Source organism: Botryllus schlosseri, chromosome 14 (genome assembly GCF_051294905.1).
Source record: "Botryllus schlosseri isolate E-star chromosome 14, Bs_hap1, whole genome shotgun sequence".
In the NCBI taxonomy this organism is placed as follows: Eukaryota; Metazoa; Chordata; class Ascidiacea; order Stolidobranchia; family Styelidae; genus Botryllus; species Botryllus schlosseri.
In genome coordinates this window covers 17,868,012-17,889,464 of record NC_137249.1, presented here as the reverse complement: position 1 = coordinate 17,889,464, position 21,453 = coordinate 17,868,012, and the positions used below count along the sequence as shown (strand labels likewise).

Below are 21,453 nucleotides of genomic sequence, written 5' to 3'. Positions count from 1 at the left end.
CTTTTATTGATCGAAAGCAGACAAAAATTCTATACAGCTGCAATCATTTGGTTGGTACGTAGGCTACTTTGATGCTTTATAATAGGGTTACCATATTTTGGAAATCTGAAAAGAGGACACTTCTTCAAAATTTTCAGACCTAAAGATCTGGTGGAAGATTCTGAAAAAATGCTAAATTTTCCCCACTTTGTGGTCGGTTGACTACAAAAAAGGTCAACTTTACTGCTCAGTTTCCGAAATACCCGCGGGAGAGTTACTTCATTGATGATGTACTGTATCTCTGTCGATTTTGCCCTATATTTAACCAAAATTCTTGAAAAGGAGGACAAAATTTAAAAAAAAGGACATTTGGGCGTCCTCCGAGGACACTTTCCAAAAAATCAAAAACGAAGACAAACTACCCTCAAAATAGAACGTATGGTAACCCTTCGTTATAATTTTTGCTCTACTTGATGAGTGTATTCGTGCGGCCCCCACCGTACTCTAAAATTCTAAATTTTGCCCTGACACCGAAAAATGTTGGGAACCACTGGTCTACAGCACTTGCGGTTACAGGCGTCCATTTGTGTCGCCACAAGTGTTTTGGCTATAGCTGCTTGCCTGTGTGGCCAACGTTGAGTGAATATTCGCTAATTCTGCACTGTTTATTAGGGATGGTGTGAACGTGAGGTTCACGTTCGCGTTCTGTGTGTGAATCTCGGAAATTGAGAGGTTCACGTACACAAACGAACCTTGATGGGTTCTGCACTGTGAACCTTTTTCATATATTACAATTTACACTTCATTATAACATCTTTGGTTGTAATTTATTGCATTTCAACTGCGGGCCACTCAATGCAATAAACGAGCATGCACCTTGACAATCTCAAAAATCTTAGTTGCTTTGCTACAAAAGTTTGCTCGACATATCCAGCTGTCCGTTTGTGAATATTTAGAGACTCTCTGCTGTGGCTTGACCCGCAATGACACAGTATCAGGAGCGGAATACAGGACATATAGTCACGAATGATGCTTATTTAACCAATTAATGGAATTGATTTCGTTGTCTGATCTAAAAAATGTAGCAGGTATACGGGGTCAATCTTGACTTCATATGTTTATTGTATCATAAAAACAATATCCGTGCGATTGGGGTATCGGCTACCGATGTCTATATAACTAGTTAATGGGGTAATATCGGTAGCAAGTATAGAAAGAAACCCATCTTACACTCTGCTCAATATCAACGTCGCAATACCCAGACGCTGAATACATTGTCCGGTCTGGGCCAGACCGTTAAGGCGTGGGCTTACATTTCCTTGCAAATCCTCGTCGAAATCGTTGGAAAAGCCACGGAAGATATTGATTGCCCCAGTTGATACATTCGGTGACGTTTAAAAGGTCAATATGTACTTCAGCATAGTGGCAATATGTGGCCCGAGTAGGCGCTACTCGCTAGGCATCGTGTAAATTAACATAGGCTATCACTTCACTTGATTGTAGGGTTGAAATTAGCAATATGACGTCACGTGACGTCATGAGGTTCACCTTCGCGTTCACACAGAACCTTTCAAAAAGGTTCTCGTTCACACGAACCTGAACCTTTCATAGGTTCACTCCATCCCTACTGTTTATACTGACCGCTTTTAATAATGGCAAAACGAATGGGTAGTTTCTCATCTCCTCACCAAGCCAAATTAGCAAAAAAGTGCGATTCGTTTAACATAGCTGTTGTCGAGGCATGTGAAAACGGAAGAAAAAACTGTAAAATTAGGTGATAATTTTTCTTTTTCGAGCGATAAAGGTGCGCTCTGCAAAATATGTAGAGAAGCAAAATATGGAAAAAAATAGCATTCATTTTCTTCAGAAAGCCACCGCACTCGAACTGTAGCCAAAACACCCTCAAAATAATGAAAATATACACCGCAGAACACGTGCGATATCCATGATGTCGAGGTTTATCGCAATTGCGGGTGAATGCTTCTTAGCCCTTTGCGACACCACAGAGTCGAACGTGTGCTATGATGCATATCCCGAAAATATTTCAGCAGAAGCCCAAACGTGACGGCTTTCTAAAGAAAAAAAATGCCCTAAATGGCTTAACTTCAAGTCGAGACAACATCATGTTTAGAGCCTAGTTCCCCATCTTCACTCATAATGTGATTATCTGGTGTAATAGTACTAAATGTAAATGCTGTATTTTGATTCTATCAATGAATCATGTGACTCGACTGAATACACGCACGTCTGGTGTAACGCACAGGACCGTAACTGCCGCACCCCAAACCCCCCAATTGGGCGGCCCGAGCTCGAAGGGGAACCAAAATTATTTCGTGAATAAACATAAATCATGGAGTAATTTTTTAGAAATTTATGCAACTTTTTCAAAGAAGAAATAACAATTTGAAATCGTGTACGTCTTAGTTTAGTACGTTTTTGGCGATTTCAATATCTTTTGACACAGCAGATAGGAGGACACGAAATAGCATCATGTACCGAAGTCATTACCAACGGGTACGGGCGAAGATATTTGATTATTATTTAGGGGTCCTACCTTTTCCAACACTCCTTACTCGATCAGCTCTACCGGTAAATCTGGTTACGTGAGCAGAGAGAGGATAAAAATTGATAGCAATATATATGCAATTCTCGATCATATTGACCGATTCAATCATGAGTTATATGAATTTTTCGCGCTTCGCGCGTCCAGGCTATACAACACCCACTAAACGGACACCCAATATAGATGATAAGAAGCGGCAAAAAGCGTAAGGCCCGAGGGTGGTCTGGGGGACGATGCCCCCCAGAAATTAGGCTTATCACCATATGGGGAGCCTGGTTGCGCACTGTTTTCTATGGGCCTGCGCAGTGAGTTGGCGCGTTTGCGCAGACTCGTCAAACATTAGAGGGAACATTGATGGTAACCCTACTGTTAGCAACTTTGGGAGTATGTAATCCATCGGAAAACAATAGATCCTCAAATCTTTTTGCTGAAGAAGAACAGATCATTCATTTATGAAAGGACCCGTTATAAAATAAAATTGGCTGAGTTTTGACTGTCTACTTTCGAATCCTATTCCATCTTCGGATCCGGCCCGCGGACAGTTTCCCGTCTTGCATGATGATGTGGCCAACAGCCCCAGTCTGCCGAGATTCCCCACTACTTGCTATAGCTAGGTCAAATTTTAGCGACTTTTTATTATATACGTCTGTGCGCAGCGTGCGAAAGTGGAGATTACGCGTAAGTTCGTCGAAGCGAGAAGACTTGCAATATTGGCATTTACGATGTGGGCTACTCAACCCTAATGTTATTTGTGGTAATTATGGTGTTTGTCGAGTACAATGGTCATTTACACCAGGCCTATATTTCTTATCTTTAATTCCAAAACCGCCAACTTGTAGCACGGCACACTTCTCGGCTTTCTGAGTCACCGCTTATGTAGGGTTGCCATACGTCCTCCAGTATTTACTCCAGTATTGTAAGTCTGAAAATTATGCAAAAATGCCCTCCTTTCCTGATTCCAATATATGGTAACCATACGCTTATGCGAATGAGATGGAGAGGAGGGCCTAGATAAACCTTCAACAATTAAGTAGGAATTATGGAGTCGACCTAGGTCGGACTCGAACCCATAACCCGTTGGTTTGGTAGCTGTGGATTATACCACTATGCTATATCGCCACCTACTCAACCCTAATTAATTGATACCTTGGTAAATTGGGAGTACCGGGCTTACCGAACGCCTCGAAATCTTAATTAGGGATTACACCATGTGTTGATTGACCAGAGAGAAGCAGGCATGGCGGCGCCAGTGCGACAATGCTGTTCTCAAATCCACATTTGGTTCGTCATTATCGGCGAGAAATAGCTTTGAAGTGACATTGCTTTCGTTAAAATTCATTCATTATATATGTCAGGGGTTCTCAAAGGGTGGGCCACAAAGCTATTTCAAAAATTTTATAATTAATGTAAGTTTAGTTATATTTGTTATATTAATCGCTATAAATATATTCATATTATCTAATTATACGTAGGCTACGTAAAGCTTTCCATCCGACTCTGATGAGACGTAGTAGCACGTATGGAGTCAGCGTCTAGAAGTCGGAAACGGGAGGGAGAAATGGTTGCTTTTTCCGCTGGCTATGACAACCTACGGCTAACAGCAACTAAAATAATTTCGAGTATATAATAACTGGAAGGTAGGCTAATGCTGAAGTAACTAAGTATTCCGGCGCGGTCATATGTCGTATGCAGTTGAAAAAGGTGTGCAATAAACTCGGAATGAAGTGTAAGTGATGTATTAATTTTAATGTACTTAGGCAAGTCGTATTATTGCAAGATAAAAAATAGCTATAAGTGCAAATGATTAGCAACTTCTTGTGGAGAAATACTGCACCACCGCAACGAATCGTAATGGATTGAGTATTCAGCGGAGCGCATTAATCTTTGGAGTCGGTTTAAAATGTCCGCCCTGGAAATCATTGTACATAATGTAAGAGTCACATGAATTGATTGTATCATTGGATTGAATATTCTGACATCGCAACTTCAGTTGGTTTGGTACAAGACATACAATGTGCAGTGTGGATTGTACAGCATGCATATAAAAAATCTTTCGCCACTTCTCTGTAGTACCCCATTCACCAATGAATTGTTTGAAGCTGACCCAGAATGAATATATCATTCCCCACAATAGTGGAACTAAAATCCCAATCACACAGTTGATGCGTGGATTTGATCATTGTGTTTCGCGTCGCGAATGGAGCAGCAGACGATCATAATATGCACAGGAGTTTTAGCCCATGATCTACCAGGGCCGTAACTACTGCACCCAAACCCCCAATTGCGGGAGCTCGAAGGGGCCCAAGATTATTTCGTTGGTCGTTTGTTGGAGGACATTTATTCGACTTGAAAATTTTCGTCACGCTTCTCGCGATTTCATGGGCTGAAAGGTCTACATTTAAATATCATCAGCAAATTAAGTGAAAAATGCGCATATTTTAGAGCAGTGGTTCTTAACCTTTTTTCCTCCAGCGCCCCCTTTCAAAAATTATCGTGCTCCAGCGCCCCCAACCTCATATTGTAAGGAATGTAATAACGACAATGAGTAAGAAGGAGGGCCGTAACAGCACTTCGTCAACCCCCTAAAAACGATTGCCTTGCGCACCCATAGCGTGATAAACCAAACTTCTGAGGGCTTCGCCCACAAGAGCCCCGTAGCGTGATTTCGATGGTCAGCAAAGTTCGTGTGGCCTGGTCGCCCTAGGTACCAAAATTTTCTATAATGCATGAATGAATAGGTGGTAGTTACATATATAAGCTGCTATCAATTTTTTATCTTCTCAGCCCACGAAATCAGATTTACCAGTAGCGCTGAGTGAGCTGTTGTATGGGAAAATAAAGGGCACGTAATTAATAATTAAACATATTCGGGCGTGCCCGTAGGTACAATTAATTCGTTACCAGGGACGTAACAGCACTTCGTCAGCCCCCCCAAAAAACGTTGGTCTTGGGCCCCCATCGGGAGATAAACCAAACTTCCGGGGGGGCTTCGCCGCCAGACCCCCATTCTGCTATCCGCTATTTGCTGATACTAGTTATCTACATTGGGTGTCCACTGTCCATTTACTGAGCCAGCTACGCTCATACACGCGCGAAGCGCGAAAAGTTTCAATAATTAATGATTAAATTGGTCAATATAATCGGGAATTGCATGTATATTGATATAAATTTTTATGCTCTCTCTTCTCACGTAAACAGATTTACCGGTAGAGCTGAGTGATGTGTGATTGAAAAGGTAGGACCCCTCAATAATAATTATACATCTTCGGGCGTATACCCGTTGGCAGGAACGAAATGGCACTTCGTCAGGCCCGCCGAAAAAACTTGGGTCTTGGGCTCCCATAGGGTGATAAACCGACCGCCCCCCATCACGTTGCTAGCTTTTGCCACGAAATCAGCTGTACTGTTTAGCGAGCCAGTGCGAAGCGCGAAAACTTACGATAATTCATGATAAAATCGGTCAGTAAGATCGGAAATTGCATATATATTGCTATCAATTCCTTGTCCTCTCTGCTCACGTTATCAGATTTACCGGTAGAGCTGAGTGAGGTGCAATGTTTGCTCTGAGCTGCGCACGTGCGCAGTGCTGACACGGTCTCTGCGAGCAGAAAATCTACGTTGCGCACAACAAATCCGATGTTATGACCTTTTTTTTTAGTCGTTACGCACTAGCTGTTGTCCAAGGGTCTGCGCAGTGAGTTGTTGAGTGTGCGCAGACTCATGAAAACGTAGAGCGAACATTGTGAGGTGTCTTCGAAACTATAGGGCCCGTAACTAACAATTAAACATATTTTGGCGGGCGAGCCGTTGGTATGACTTCGTTGCATGATGTTATTTCGTGACCTCCTGTCTACTATATATCAAAAAATATAGAATCGCCCAACAGGGATATTGGCCAACAGGAATATCTAGTTTTAGATATCCCTGTCGCCCAATCGTACTAAACTAAACGACGCACACGATTTCAAATTGGTATTTCTTCACTGGCATATAATTTTTCTCCGCCAAATGGGATTCCTCTTCTGGGTTCAGATTGCCAAGACAGGAACATTCGACGCCAGTCATTTAGGCGCCCATGGACAATTAAACCTAGGCTATATATAACGAAGTTTTCGGTGTTAATTTGCTCTGAATACTCATTAAGGATATGTCCTACCACCAGATCATCTACTGCGAAGCCATTTTTCTCCAGCGCCCCCCATACCGCCCCCTGAGCCCAGCGCCCCCCATTTTGCCCCCTGAGCATTTCCGCCCCCCTCAAAATCACCAGCGCCCCTTAGGCGGGCGCTGAAGGCAAGGTTAAGAACCACTGTTTTAGAGAAATAGGCATATCTGTGCCGTCGATTACGACGCATTGAACAGGATTATGACTCCAAGATAGAAGGTGAGCCACAGCACATTTTGAGACCGGAAAATGGGCCACGGCCAAGAAAGGGCTGAGAACCGCTGGTATATATGTGGATAAATTGTCGAATAATGTAGCGATTCAGCGATTGGGCTTGCCAAGTATTCAATTTTCCTCTATCCGGCTGAAGAAGTTGCCCGCCCCTGTCATATATTTTCCTACTTGAAACGTGCACTAATCGTTATTTCGCCGTTCTTTACTACACCTTTGGATCTGCCGCCATAGCCATCCGCTTATACACCATGTTAGCGTGACTCGTAGCCAGAATTAGGACCGTAACAGCACTTCACCCCCCTAAACGTAGGTCTTGGGCCCCCAATAGGGTGATAAATCGAACTTCTGGCAGGTCATGTCCAACGAAAAACTCTCGTGAGATGCACACATAAAATGTCATTTCTTCACTGGCGCCTCATCTCCGTCTGTGGGTGTCACGAGTAATTGTGGGATTCAGATTAGGAGAATAGGACTAACCGTCGCGCCCATCCAACGTGACATGTTGGCCAAAACTGCATATGTTTTGGAGTGTCGTGGCGCTGTAAAGGCAGGCACCGAAATGCCTATGACTATTGATTTTGCTTCTTTTTTTCTTGAGGGGACAACGGTATGCATTCCAAAATCACGATATCTAGCTACATTACATTGGGAAAAAAATTAAAGTTGATTAAATCTCTCGAAAATACTCGAAAATAATAATTTACGAAATATTTTTGTATTCCCTTCGAGCTCGCTCCCTATCCAATTGGGGGTTTGAGATGAGGCAGTTACGGCCCTGGCTATAGAATGCAAATCTTGCAGCAAACAATACGTTCATATTGCAAATTTATTCCACTCGAAGCTTTTCGACTAGCCCTCTTCAGGAGTGACCGCCAGTAAATGAGGTTAACCAAGTTCGAAATATAGAAAGAATTATGTCGCTGTGACGTAATAATGTCAAGTACACAGAGTCGCGAACGGCAGATAGTTTTGGTACGAGAAATCGTCAGCTACAAAGTTGAGCAATGGGTATATTGTGACGTAACAAGCATAATGACTTCGCATTGAAAAAGAAAGTTGTTCTCTCATGAGGCATTCTCATCCCAATCGCTATATTGTCTTCCAATATGTGTTCAAAGATAAGTTCCTAGAAGCAAAATAAATGTAATCGTCAGTAATCGCGTGATTACTTTTCCAACGTAATCGTAATCGTAATCTACTGCTGCCTGATTTTGCTGTAATCGTAATCGTAATAGCGTGATTCAGAAGTAATCGTAATCGCAATCGATTACATTCATTAAGTAACCACCATCATGTCTGCAATCAATAGAACTAGCTGAGAGCGAGAGTTTAGCTCAATTTATAACAGGGGTGGCCAACCTTTTCAACCAAAGGGCCACATTCGAGTGACGAACTATTGCGGGGGCCACCTCTTATTTCCCAAGACATAAGGCAAAAGCCTCAACACAAACAAGTGAGTTTTCACCCACTGGAGCCTCCTAGACCTGTTTGTCAGCTCTCGAAAACGATTTCTTCCAGCAGGCATTTTTCACTCGTGAAAAATATATGTTGTATTTTGGATAGGAATGCCGAACATATTTTAATACCTGGTCATCCAATCACTAGTAGACGTTCTTGTAAAAAACCCAACAACTTGTTTGGCCGAGAAGGGATTTAGTGAAATAGTTGAAATCAAAATGAGCGAAATTAGTATAGCCTTTTTAAGCAGACACTTGATAGCTTTATACATAGTAGTCAATTTGTCGCACATCTGAACAAATAAATGTTGTATTTTCATCTTCTTTTTGTATAACAATTTTCGGTTATAGTTTGTGCGAACGAAATCTATTTTTCAAAAAAAGTGCGAATGAAGCTCAAGAAGGTTGAAAAGCACTGGTCGACGTCATATTTTACATTTGGTCAAAGGCAAATTGACGTTGATTTTTGACCGGCTTGCCGATCATTAAATTTGATGAAACTGGTATCAATAGAAAGCTGACGCTGTACTGCTTGCGAAAATATAAATTTTATTCCGCTAATGGCCCTGGAACCCGTACAATCAGCCCCAAACTATTCATTGTTAAGGATATCGGCATGGTGACGCAAGTCGAAAACAAGGACATTTCTTAGAAATAAGGACAGTCTAGTTTTCTAAGACCTGGTCCTTCAAATTATGGACAAATCTTAGAAATAAGGACGGTATGGCAACTCTGGGTAGGCCTATAGGATATGTAGCTGCAAACAAGTCTATAGTTTGTAATATTTCGTACAGCGGAATAGTTGTGAATTGAATAATGACGGGCCGATACAATCCTTCCTTTCTGTATCAGGTCTATGATAGTCCGCGATATACGTTTATATACATATTTGATTATCGTACTGCTAGGGGCCTTCAAAAATGACTTTTTTTCTTAAATCATACTGGCTACTTGATAAAAGTGTCTACACAGCCTACTGACCTAGCGCAACGCGGGCTGTCGCTTGAAGACGCCCACGACCGCCTACGTTGGAGACGCTTAATACGAGCCTAAAACTGATTATCTTGATGTTTTTTGTTTCCTGTTTTCTTTTGCCCTTTTCATTTTATTTTATCTAATTGAAAAGTCGATATATATAGCCTACACACCAAATTTGGTTCAAATCCGGAGATAGAACTAATGTCACCTACTACCGACCTATATCTGTCCTACCGTGCGTTAGAATTGTGTTCGAAAAATGGCTCCTCTCCCGCCTATCTTCGTTCCTCGCCAAGATGTCTATCATTTCTCCACAACAATTCGGCTTCCGCAAAAAGCATCAAACCTCGCATGCCCTGCTAACAGTTGCTGAACAGTACTATGACATCTTGGAGAAACGAAGTGTGGGACGAAGCATTTTTCTTGATCTAAAAAAAGCGTTTGACTGCGTCGATCACAGTATTCTTCTCTCGAAATTGGCGCGCTACGGGTTCCGGGGTCCACAACTAGAGCTCAGGAAAAGCTACCTGACTTGGAGATATCAAATGGTTTCGATATCCAACACTTTGTCCTCCCCCCACCTTGTTACCTGTGGTGTTCCGCAAGGCTCTGTTCTTGGACCTGTCCTTTTTACTTTATATGTCAATGATATCTCGGAACCCTCATCATTGAATACCACACTCTTCGCTGACGATACTCACCTCCTATCTCACGCACCCACTACCGCAAGCTTGAATGCCGTCACCCGCGATCAAATGCCCAAAGTGCATGAGTGGACGTCCCATAATAGCCTTCGGGTTAACGCTGCGAAATCCCAATTATTGGTAGTGAACTCCTGTGACAACCTAACCGTTAACGTCGCTGGCCAACCAATTTCCAACACTAAAAATGTCAAATATTTTGGTGTTTTATTGGATTCGGACATGTCCTGGAAGAGTCACATGCAGTCACTCAAACCACAACTATCGAAGGTATGTGGTCTATTTCGCCGCCTTAGCTACACTCTGCCAGTCAGCGTGCTGTTGATACTCTTCAACACTCTATTCCTATCAAAGTTTCAATACCGAATTCTTTGTTGGGGTGCTGCCTGCAAGAATACAATTGACCCACTGCAAAAACTTCAACATCGGATCATCCGTATCATTGCCAAAGCCCCACGGGGGCCTGGATGTGCAACTGATAAATCGCTTCTCAAAAGATTTGGTGTTCTAAACTTAGACGATATGAGGAAGCTAGGAATTGCCAAGTTTATGTATCAGTTCCATTGCGGTCAATGTCCCTCAAATTTCAACGACTACTTCACCTCGGAGACAAAAGCGCACAAGTACAGCACACGCGCTTCAACGAAGAACAACTACGATATGATCAGGACTGAATCAAGAAAACGCATTGCTCTATCAAGTATGCCAGACCCCAATTGTGGAACAGCATCTAGCCGGCTATCCGACAGTCGTCGAGAATGTCCGCATTCAAGTCGTAATACAAGCAATTTCTTCTCAATTAATACTAGCCAGTCTTTAGGATCACCGGACCACGACCGAACATCGACCTCGCCCTCCGCCACATGCCACCTCATTTTGTCGCTTGCGTCTTATATTCTCTGCATTACTTTACATTCAGTGTGCATGCCTCTTATTTACTTCGCCTAGGCTAAGGTGGGTGTCTGATCTTAATGGCTACCAAGTTGTTTCGACACCTTCCTATCTTTTAATTGTATCGCAGTCTTGTGATGTTTTGAAACGATGAAAATAATAATAAACCTGATTGATTGATTGATTGGTTCAATTCCAACCAGTAGCCGCATTGCTACAGGAGAAGAAAGTTTATATTTACTATATAAAAATACATAACAAAAATTTGAAAATTTACTGTTCACCCATGAAAGTGTTAGGTTGTCTATAGAAAACATGTTCACCAAATTTGGTTCAATTCCAGTCGGTGGAAGCGGAGTTATTGCCGTCGAAAATTGGGATTTGAATAAAATAGTATTTACGGTGGGCACCACTCTAATAAATAATTGAAGAATTGGTCACCGTAAATACTATCTTATTCATAATCCCACGAATTAACAACATGCAATAAAATAATTATAACAACATATCAGATGCTATAATTATGAATTACGTGCCCCATCTCTACAGGTACATCTGACACTCGGGGACAGGGAGAGGATTAAAAATGAATCAAAAAATAATGCAATTACCAATATTATTGACGAAATTCAGTTTTGAAAATTGACCAACGTTTGGACTAGAGGACGAATTGCTGTTCTGATTCTGATTCTATAGGTACAACCTATGCTAAAATGTCAGGCTATACAAGCGGATGGCTATGGCGGCAGGTCCAAATGCTGAGTAACGAACTGTGAAATAACGATTGGCCCCCGTTTCAAGTAGTCATATGAGAATAAGATGAAGCGAACATAAAAATTCTGCCTTCAACTTAATACAGATAGTGCGACCTGCTGTTACGAGAAACGGCTATAGGCACGGCTCGGTTATGATATATATCAGCAGCTGTTTATTTGTAATCCTTCGTCGTGGAAACCGTAATGTTTTATGCGACGAGTACCAAAGTCCGAATTATTGTCAGGTGTACGTACGTACGTACGTACGTAGGCCTACTACATAGGCCTACTGCTCGTCAAGCAGCAACGGTAAAACTACGTTTAACTAAGAATAACCAAACATCAATACATAAGTTACTATTTGAAACTATAGGCAGAGTGGTGATCAATATCCTGCTGCGAGGTAGTGGCGTCTGTAGTGTATTGATAACCTGATATACACCACGGTGGGTGCTCTTACAGTTACACTACAATGTCCATTGAATATCCATTCACTATGTGTGGACTGTGGATACTACTTACGCAATGACGAGCAAAAGCTAATACTTCCAACGTAAGAATGAGTAGTGTCGTTTGAGAATCAGGCGTTTGTGCTATCACAAGCCTGGTATAATATCTCTTCCTTGTACGTACACGAATGTTCAGTTTATGTCATAGTCCTTGTGCAAATAAAAAGTAATCGTTCTTTCACAAAGAAATCGATTAGATATGGGAAGTATTCGATTACGATTACTTCGGATTTTTTCGAATGTACTCGATTGCGATTACGATTACTTCAAAATGCTGTAATCGTCGTAATCGATTACGATTACTAATCGCGATTACCCCATGTCTGATCGACACATTGCATTCAACTACTTGTATATGAATGATTGCAATCATATCTTCAATTGCTTTCGATTTTGTGAAATTGGTAACGGAATAAGCGAACTTTTTGAAGCAAAATATGACGGTATCTTTACGTAAAAAGGAAGGAGGGCAGGGAGTCAGATTACCTACGTTTGCATCACTAATGGGCAGGAGTGGCGAGATAGCGCAGTGGTATAATCCGCGGCTGCAACACCAATGGGTACGGGTTCGAGTCCGACCGAGGTCGACTTCCGAATTCCGATACCTAAGTGTTGGAGGTTTACCTAGGATCCTCCTCGCCACCTCATCCGCGTCAGCGATGTCTTACAAAAGCCTAGAGTTGGGCCGTGCTATAAGTCGGCAGTTACGGAAAATAAGAAGAATATCGGCCTGGTGTAAATGACCACAGTAGTCGACAGACACCATGAATACCCCAAACCAAACCAATCACTAATGGGCCTGGGCGATGGAGATGCGAAGAAACTGCAAGGCTATCGAGTCTGCATCACGGTCTCGCCTCTCCACCCAATCCCAGTGCGTTGAGCGACTGTGGTGGAAGCTGTGTACACCAGTTTTTAATGTAAAGTCGTTTTTCTTACCGAGCAATAACATGATCGCTCCGAGGATATCCCTGGTTCGCTCTAACATTACTAGATCAACTATCTAGGAAGTTTAAGGAACACATATGTCTCGGTGTTAGTTTACAACGCACCGCCCCAGAGCAATTTCTCAATAGTCAGAGGGAATTAAATTCATTTCTACGGCGAACACAGAAGATAAACATGTGTAAAACCATGGTAATTTTGAAACCATACCCGAACAACTCAATAACGTGGTAATGTAACTCAAGTACGTGCAATATTAGTGGACGTCGTCTAAAAACCTAGCCGCCAGCAACCAAGCCAGTTCGTAGTGCGAAAGAAGAAGATCTACTGGAGTACAGTCAAAGAGGATGCAAAGGGCGGATTCTGATCCAACTAGATGTGCCAAATCACGAACTGGCCATGAAATTCACTGTGGCCGGCCGCGAGATATTTTTCAGGAAATTGAAAATGTCCTCTTTTACAGCTTGGATAATGGGCAGGTTCAACTGAAAACTGACGAAGTCCTGTTACGGTCCTGCATGTGATTAGCGGGCATCCTTCTTCATAAACGATGTTATGTCAAGCAATGAAACATGGGGCTGATAGCCGTCATTTCAACAAGATTTTAACAAAAATTTGAGAAAAATCATGCGGTGAAATACCCACACTCGGCTGATGTGGGAGACCTGCTTTCAATTTAGAACGCCAAGGCGAAGAATATGGTCTAAACTTTTGTTTCTCCCACCAACGTTGTTGGTGTTTCACATTTGGCCCACCGAGTGGCGGGTGGGTGGGTATTTGTCATGAGTGGGGCTTAGCTGCTAAGGCTTTGTGCACCAGAACCGCGTTTACTGCTTATTCCTTAAATCCCTTGTTATATGTCTCTTCCGGTCGATATAACATAGTCGATTAACAGTTGAATCGTTCTCTGATTAACTATGAGAGAAAATACTGTGTAAGGTGTTCGATACTTTTGTGCGTCTCTGCTCAGATCGGTCCGTTCTACGGAATAGCGCGAAATGGTCCACCGTTTCCGGCACACCACATTCCGCACAGAGTCCACTTTCGTGTAAGCCGAGTTTGTGCAGGTGTTTGTTTAACCTGACATGACCGGTGTACAATCGGGTCAAGATCGAATTCTCTCTTCGGCTTCGATGGGTTTGCTTATGAAAAGTTACTTGGAGCGACTCCATCTCCTGATTGCCGAGTTCGTTCATTTGTTGAGTGGCATTACGAGTGGCGGGATAGCGTAGTGGTATAATCCGCGGCTGCAACACGCTCCAGAATTTCTACTTAAGTGTTAGAGGTATATCTAGGCTCCCCCTCGCCATCTCATCGGCGTGAGTGGTGTCTTACGAAAAGCATAGAAATGGGCCGTGCTACAAGTCGGCAGATACGGAATTTTGCCGACTTGGACCCCACCTGCCTCATTGGACCGCACGTCACTGATGTTCTGTAAAAGAATCCAATCCCGGGTTCGCAGGTACGCGTTGGAATCCAGAGAAAAAGATACTTTTGAACAGCCCTATTGCACAGTTTCGTAGGACCAACATTACTTGGATACAAAGGCAATTATAAATCTTGATCTACATTTTTTATTTTCAATACATAAATTTATAGGCTCACTGAAGTTAGTCGCGTACCCCTTGAGATGCTGAATTATTTGGTTGAATTATTTAGGATTTACGTATATTGACGATAAATCTTCTCACCACTTTAGCAAAAGGGGAAAATTATGCATCCATAAAACGATTATTAAGCTATTGGCGGATTTGTCAGTGATCTGCCTTAAGCTGCAGATAAAACCGAAAGTTGAATTGCAGGCTATTTAATTTTTCGTAACTTCCTCAAGTGGCAGGCAATGGCATCATACGCCAAGATCAGCTATGAATCGCCTCACTGAGGACCAATGTTTCCGGTACAACATTCCCATTCGACAGTAGGGGTCTCAGCTTTCCCGTGGCCACTTACTTAAAACAAGAAAACAGGTAAAATGACCGCATATTGACCGATCCAGTATCTCGATGGAACAGATTATGCATTCAAGGAGGTATATATAGTCGAGTCTACTTAAGCGTAAATCGAGAGTCGGCAGTGAATTAAGACAAATTCCCAGTACAGTATTGTATTATTCATAAATTCATCAGGGCAATCCACGAAAGATTTTAAACTGCCCCTACAAACATCCTTAAACTGCATGATCAAATATATATGTATTACTTATTCGCATCGCAGACTCATCATAAACGATAAACATGGTTGAAAAATGAAGGACATTACCATCATCATATTGTTTAATCGTAGGTTTGCATATTTACAAAATAAAACTAACTATACAATCGATTGCAACTGCACAATGCACATTGCACAATGCACATCTTACGGTTGAAAATCAATATCAGAACGGGGGAAGCACCGGCCACAGCGAGCTCTTATCTGTTCTGTGGCCGGCCACAGAATGTCACGTGAATCTCACAGCTTTTGGGGAACTTATAGAGATTTTCCGACAGATATATGGTAAACATTGTTTTTTCCAATTCTATGCAGTTGTATACGATTAGCTGTGACGAGTGTCAGCCGAATATTTAGGTCTATTTCTATAAAAAAGATATAAATCAACACTTACCAGTTACCAGTTTTGATAATGTCTTCATCGCTTCTAGCTTTCTATACCATTATTTCCTGTTTCATTTAGCGGATATCCCCCTTTTTATTGCATTCTTTACATCATTTTTTGTCTTTTTAATTCATATATAGAGACTATTTCAGATCGTTTCATCTTCTTCCTATCGTTTCATTGTATCGCTATTCTTCTGGTATTTCGGGTGAAAATGCATATAAACTGAGCTAAACTCTCGCTCTCACCTAGTTCTATTTACTGTATGCCCATAATAGAACATAACTGATCATGCATTTGACCACGATTGGGCCACATACAGTACTTATCATCGATACTAACTTGATATATTGCAGCCGGCCATGAAATTTGGCTATGGCCGGCCATGAAATTTAGTCATGGCCGGCCATGAGAATGAGTTTGACATGGCCGGCCATGGAAATTTCGTGGCCGGCCATACTGAAATTTCATGGCCGGCCATGAAAATCACCATGGCCGGCCACAGAATAGCACTTTTCATGGCCGGCCACGGAATATCTGTGGCCGGCCACGAAATTATCCGTGGCCAGTAAGTGGCCACGGGAATGCTGAAAGTCTGTCTCCCATTCGAAGTACAATATTTCATAGTTGCCTGGTCAGTGTTCAATGTTCATATATCCTCAGCAGTAGTCAGCTAATGTACGAAATGGTGTTTATTCTGACTCTGCTGATATCCTCGGAAGTGGGTAATATTCCAATAAATATAATTCAAGGGCAGATATATTTACAACTGGTGTTTCAGTACTTGCCGGTCGCGTTCTCCAGTTCGCCTGCCATAATCAGCCGAGGGAGTTTAGTGAGTTTCGCAGGAATGGGTAAGTTTTAATCAGGTGGATATGATTTTAGTATTTTCAAATGTGAAACGAAGATTGTAATGGATGTCAAAACATATCCAATATACCTAGCGTGCTTATGTAGGGTTACGGTATGTCCTATCGTCCTCCTTTAGGATGATTTCTCCTAATTTTTCCAGAAAACGAAAGTATCCTCCGAGGACGCCCGCATATCTGCATTTTTGGCACCTTTATAGCCCTGATAACCTGGCGATTACACAGGGACAATTAACAAACGCCAAAAATGACGCGAAACGTGTATTGCGACGGAAGTGACGGCAAGGTTGACTAAAAAAGCTTCCCTTTTTCTCTCTTCTTTCTTTGACTTGAAAAAAATGACGTTTTTTGTGAACGCAGTAGTATTTAGCGTGAAATTTTTCCAATTATCCGATTTCTCGCCCGCTATTATAGCTTTTGTAAATTCCAAAATGTGTCGTTTTTTCCGGATATGTTAACCCTAACTTATGTAAACTCAACGGATAAGAATAACAGTTTCAATTTTGGGTATGCATATGAAAAAAAATGCAGGCCTAGAGCATCATGTTTTATGCGTGATATAGATTAAGCTCGATTCTCATAGCTGATGACTTTAACTTTAATTCTGTTAACTGATCCATGAACTCCAACATGAACAGTGCGTGCCGACATATACGGTTCCAGTTGTCAGTACGCTTGCAGTATATCGGGAACTCGGCAAAAACTAATGCATATTACCAGCTTCTCAGTGCTCACTGCACATGGAAGTCGGGCCGTCGGAACTGTAGGCTACTGCACATGCACAATGCACGTATTCCCATAACGGATCTGTAAATATTGCAATAAGAATCCTACCTCCGTCAACGCATCAGAGATCTGAAAATTAGAAATCTTGTTGACAATGATGAACTCAATATCCGCGGCTAAATTCTAAGTATAAACGACAAACCTACCCAGATTTTCACAAATTCAGATCATAAGCATTTATATTCAAATTCAGTCTTCACTGCACCACCAATCACTATGAACTTATAACAGGACCCTTTACGGAGTGTGCATGTCGGGCTGCGCGAGTTTTAAGAACGTAACCGTCAGCGGCTCGTCGCGATATTATACTGACGACTCCAGTATCTGTCGATCTGCTCTGCATGCAGGGGCCATTAATAGGAATGGCGGCGCCGTACATGTAAGTATTTTATTCAAGTATCATATAAGCATTTGGAAGCGATGGGGTGATATAACCCTCGATTGGTGATATCGCCGCGTACGAAACATGTAGGATAGTTCAAAGTTACGCACGTTTGTGGAAATGTCATTTCTATGAAGTCGCTATCAACCTCCAGCATCGTGACAAAGTACAATGAGATAGGCATGTTCGAAAAATACCAAATAATCTCCAATGTGATGACTGACATATTTTAATTATTTTTGGTCGCCTAAAAGTTGAATATTTAGGCTTCCCTCATCATTCGGGCGGACGTCATAATGACTGATAACTCACTACCTTTCTCTACTCGAAGCGTAATACTTGATTCAGACACGAATTACTCAGTATGTAGCAAAAGCTTACAAATAAGAACAATTATAATGGATCGTTTTCGACTATATACACAGGAATAGTGCGAACGTTCGATTCCAGTTTGCATTCGGTAAGCAGACCTCAATAATTTAGACTAGAGGTTCGCGTTTGCAAAAGAACTTCGGTATCTTCTATCCCAGTGGTTCCCAACGTGGGCGATATCGCCCCCCAGGGGGCGATTTGGCGATCTAGGGGGGCGAAAATGACGAAGGGGGCGACAGGGGGGCGATGACGCGTAAAAACCGCTGACCTTTTTTTTTTTTTTTTTTTTTTTTTTTTTTTTTAGTCATCCACCTAGCAATGCGGAGCGAAAAAACGTTATTTTCAGCTCTGAGCGGAGAAAAATGACCTTTTTTTTTTTTTTTTTCAGTCAACCCGCCGGTGATTACAGTCTGTATGCCCAATTATCGGTGCACAAAATTTGGGGGGCGATGATCGGTATTGACCTTGAAAAGGAGGCGATGGGTCGAAAAAGGTTGGGAACCACTGTTCTATCCTGTGAGCATTTATGTGAAATAACAAAATTTTTCAGTCACGTCATCGTTAATCAAAAATACTGAATAAATTCAACTTTCCAGCATTCTCTGCATAGCAGTGGCAACAAGAAAGGGAATTCAACAGAAAACTAGGATAAACCATTTGTTACCAAAATATAGACCTATTGTCGATAAGTTAGAAATACCACCTCATCAAATTTCGTAGTTGGAATATATTCAGAATTTTCGCCTATCCTTAATTTTTGATCCACGCCTGACATTATCCGAAACATTTGATGATTGTGGGCTTATCGTTACTTTCAATTTAATTCTCCTAATATATACCAGCACACAACTGACTACGTGTCCGTTTTATTTTAGGGTTCCATGATCTCCAAATTTAATACAAAGCAATGTGACTTGTTCATTTTATGACGTTGCAACAACACATCTAGAACTTGCAAGCACACATGATTGCTATTATAGGCATAGCGAAACATCATGCTGTTTTTCTCATATGTCCTGTAGGCAGGTTATATGGTATTGAATGTTGGTATTTTAACAGATGCGCCGTTCGTCCGGGCGACAGTCATATCCTTCTACCCGCCATAACGGCGTAACATCACAAGCCACTCAAAAATGGCAAAGCAATTACACGTTTTACTTCGGTACGTGAAAGTAGGCCAGAGTAAATCTATATCAGTGGTTCTCAAGAGCGGTTCACCACATACGAATTGAAATAAGATTTCCTGCGGCTCTCGCCAATTCTCCTGTAACATTGGTGAATCTATCGAGGATTCAAATTAAATCAAGATTTCAATATGCCGTAACGGACTTACGTTTGAGATTAAAATGACCGCGCACCATTTGTGAAAGACATGACACGTCATCAGTTGACTGTTGGCTGAGATGTAGCCACATCATACTTTGTTTCAAAACTGGTATCTGTAGATGAAATCATTACTCTGTTCAAGGTCCGAGGCTGGTAACGTTGCAACAGTTTTTCCACTTGTAACAGAGAGCTGAGCGAGATAGTGTAATGGTGGTGCGTCCGGTTTTTTGATCGTGCCGTCGGTTCTATTCACGAGCAGGTCAGACTCAAATCAAAGACTCAAAAACTGGTAACCGCAGCTATCCTGCTAGGCCAGTGGTTCTCAACCTTTTTCACCTCACGGACCGGTAAATTTCAAAAGATATTTGGCGGACCGGTGGACCTTAAAAATTGAAATCAACCCCCAAATGTAATGTATGCAGCCGTTTTTCTGCAAGTATGATACTAGAGCAGGGGTGGTCAACCTTTTTGCTATTCACGGCCGCATTTCGATTACTTATATGGCCTACGGCCGCATTCCAGGACATATTCGCAATGAACTAACTGGACACCAAATGCCCATGTTAAACTGTCCATGTCCATTTCTGGTGAACTCCGGACTAATCTACTTTTTCATATCGTCTTACTATACGCATCGAAATCAGCATATAGTGGTCATGTTATGAATAATGACAGGGACCGGTCATGGTCGCGCCAAGCGCGAAAATTTTCTCATATTCACGAATGAATTTCGTCATTAATATTCGTAGTTTCACATATTACTAACAAATATTTATCCTTTCTCAACCAAAGTGATCAGATTAATCGGTAAAGTTGATGGTGGGAGTGTTGTCGAAAATGTAGAGCAGATGATGATGCATCTTCGGGTTGGCCAATTGTTAGTATAGTCACTTTGGGGCGTGTTGTTATTTCTTGACCTCCCATCAGGATTGTCGGTATATAGTGGACAGATATTTGAATCTCCCAAACGTATCAGAAACAAATTTTTTTCGTAAGGAGTGCTCGATTCCAAATTGTTATTTCCAGCATATGGTGTGCCTCATTTTCCTCCGCTGTTCGCATCTGTGTGGGGCTCGGATTGTGAAGGGCGCTACGACTATATTCACATCGAAAAATGAAGTCGCATTGCGAAGAAAATTTCAAGGTTAAGCAAAATATCTCAAAAATTCGGGAGTCAATTCGTAAATTCAATCTTCATTTCCACGGCCGCACAAATTTCCTTTTACGGCTGCATCAGGTTGACCACCCCTGTACTATAGGGAGTGAAATTTCGAAGGTTTTGTTCGTAATTAAATATGTTTATGATGGTATTCAGTTGATTTTACGGTAGTGTCTGCTGAGTGCTGAGTCGAGGAAAAATTGACTTGCCCTGATAAACATGGACAAATTTCGCGCCGCAGGTCGTAGATTAAACCCGACCGCGCCGACTGGAATAATATTCTTCTCTTCGACATCATCCAGAGATGAAGCGTTTTGTAGTAGGACCAAGCACTTTGTCGAGCTATCTTGCTCATTTCCCACCATTACCAGACGTAGCCTGCTATGAGTACAATGCGCCGCACGAAAACTCCTGATTACAGCGATAACTGCCATCCACAAAATTAATGAATCAAGAACGAATGAGCGTACGGATTGCGCGGTCAGCGAGTCAGCTCGCACTTAGCGAGTCGCTCACATGTCGTCACCGGAGACAGCTTTAACTTTAAGTCAAATTGAACATGTCGTTACGCTCTGTTGTCCAAGGGTCTGCTCGGTAAGTTGGTGAGTGTGCGCAGATTCGTCAAAAAGTAGAGGGAACATTGATTGACAGTGAAGAATTATCAATTTGTAATCGTGTACGTCTTTTAGTTTAGTACGTACGGGCGATTTCAATATCTATTCACATATTGCAGACATGAGGTCATGAAACAACAACAGTTAAAGAAGTAAATATGCCGACGGGCCC

At 41.9% G+C, this 21,453-nt stretch overlaps 1 protein-coding gene across 1 annotated transcript in view; it reads left to right on the top strand.

Moving 5' to 3' along the window:
* The window catches only part of LOC145455935 (discoidin, CUB and LCCL domain-containing protein 2-like), a 35,215-nt gene that overhangs the window by 9,900 nt on the left and 3,862 nt on the right, over positions 1-21,453 (top strand). Inside the window, exons 6-8 of the mRNA XM_080333967.1 lie at positions 16,555-16,627; positions 17,660-17,807; positions 19,242-19,344. Of these exons, the coding sequence (XP_080190093.1) occupies positions 16,555-16,627; positions 17,660-17,807; positions 19,242-19,344 (324 nt within the window). The remainder of the gene's footprint in view (positions 1-16,554; positions 16,628-17,659; positions 17,808-19,241; positions 19,345-21,453) is intronic.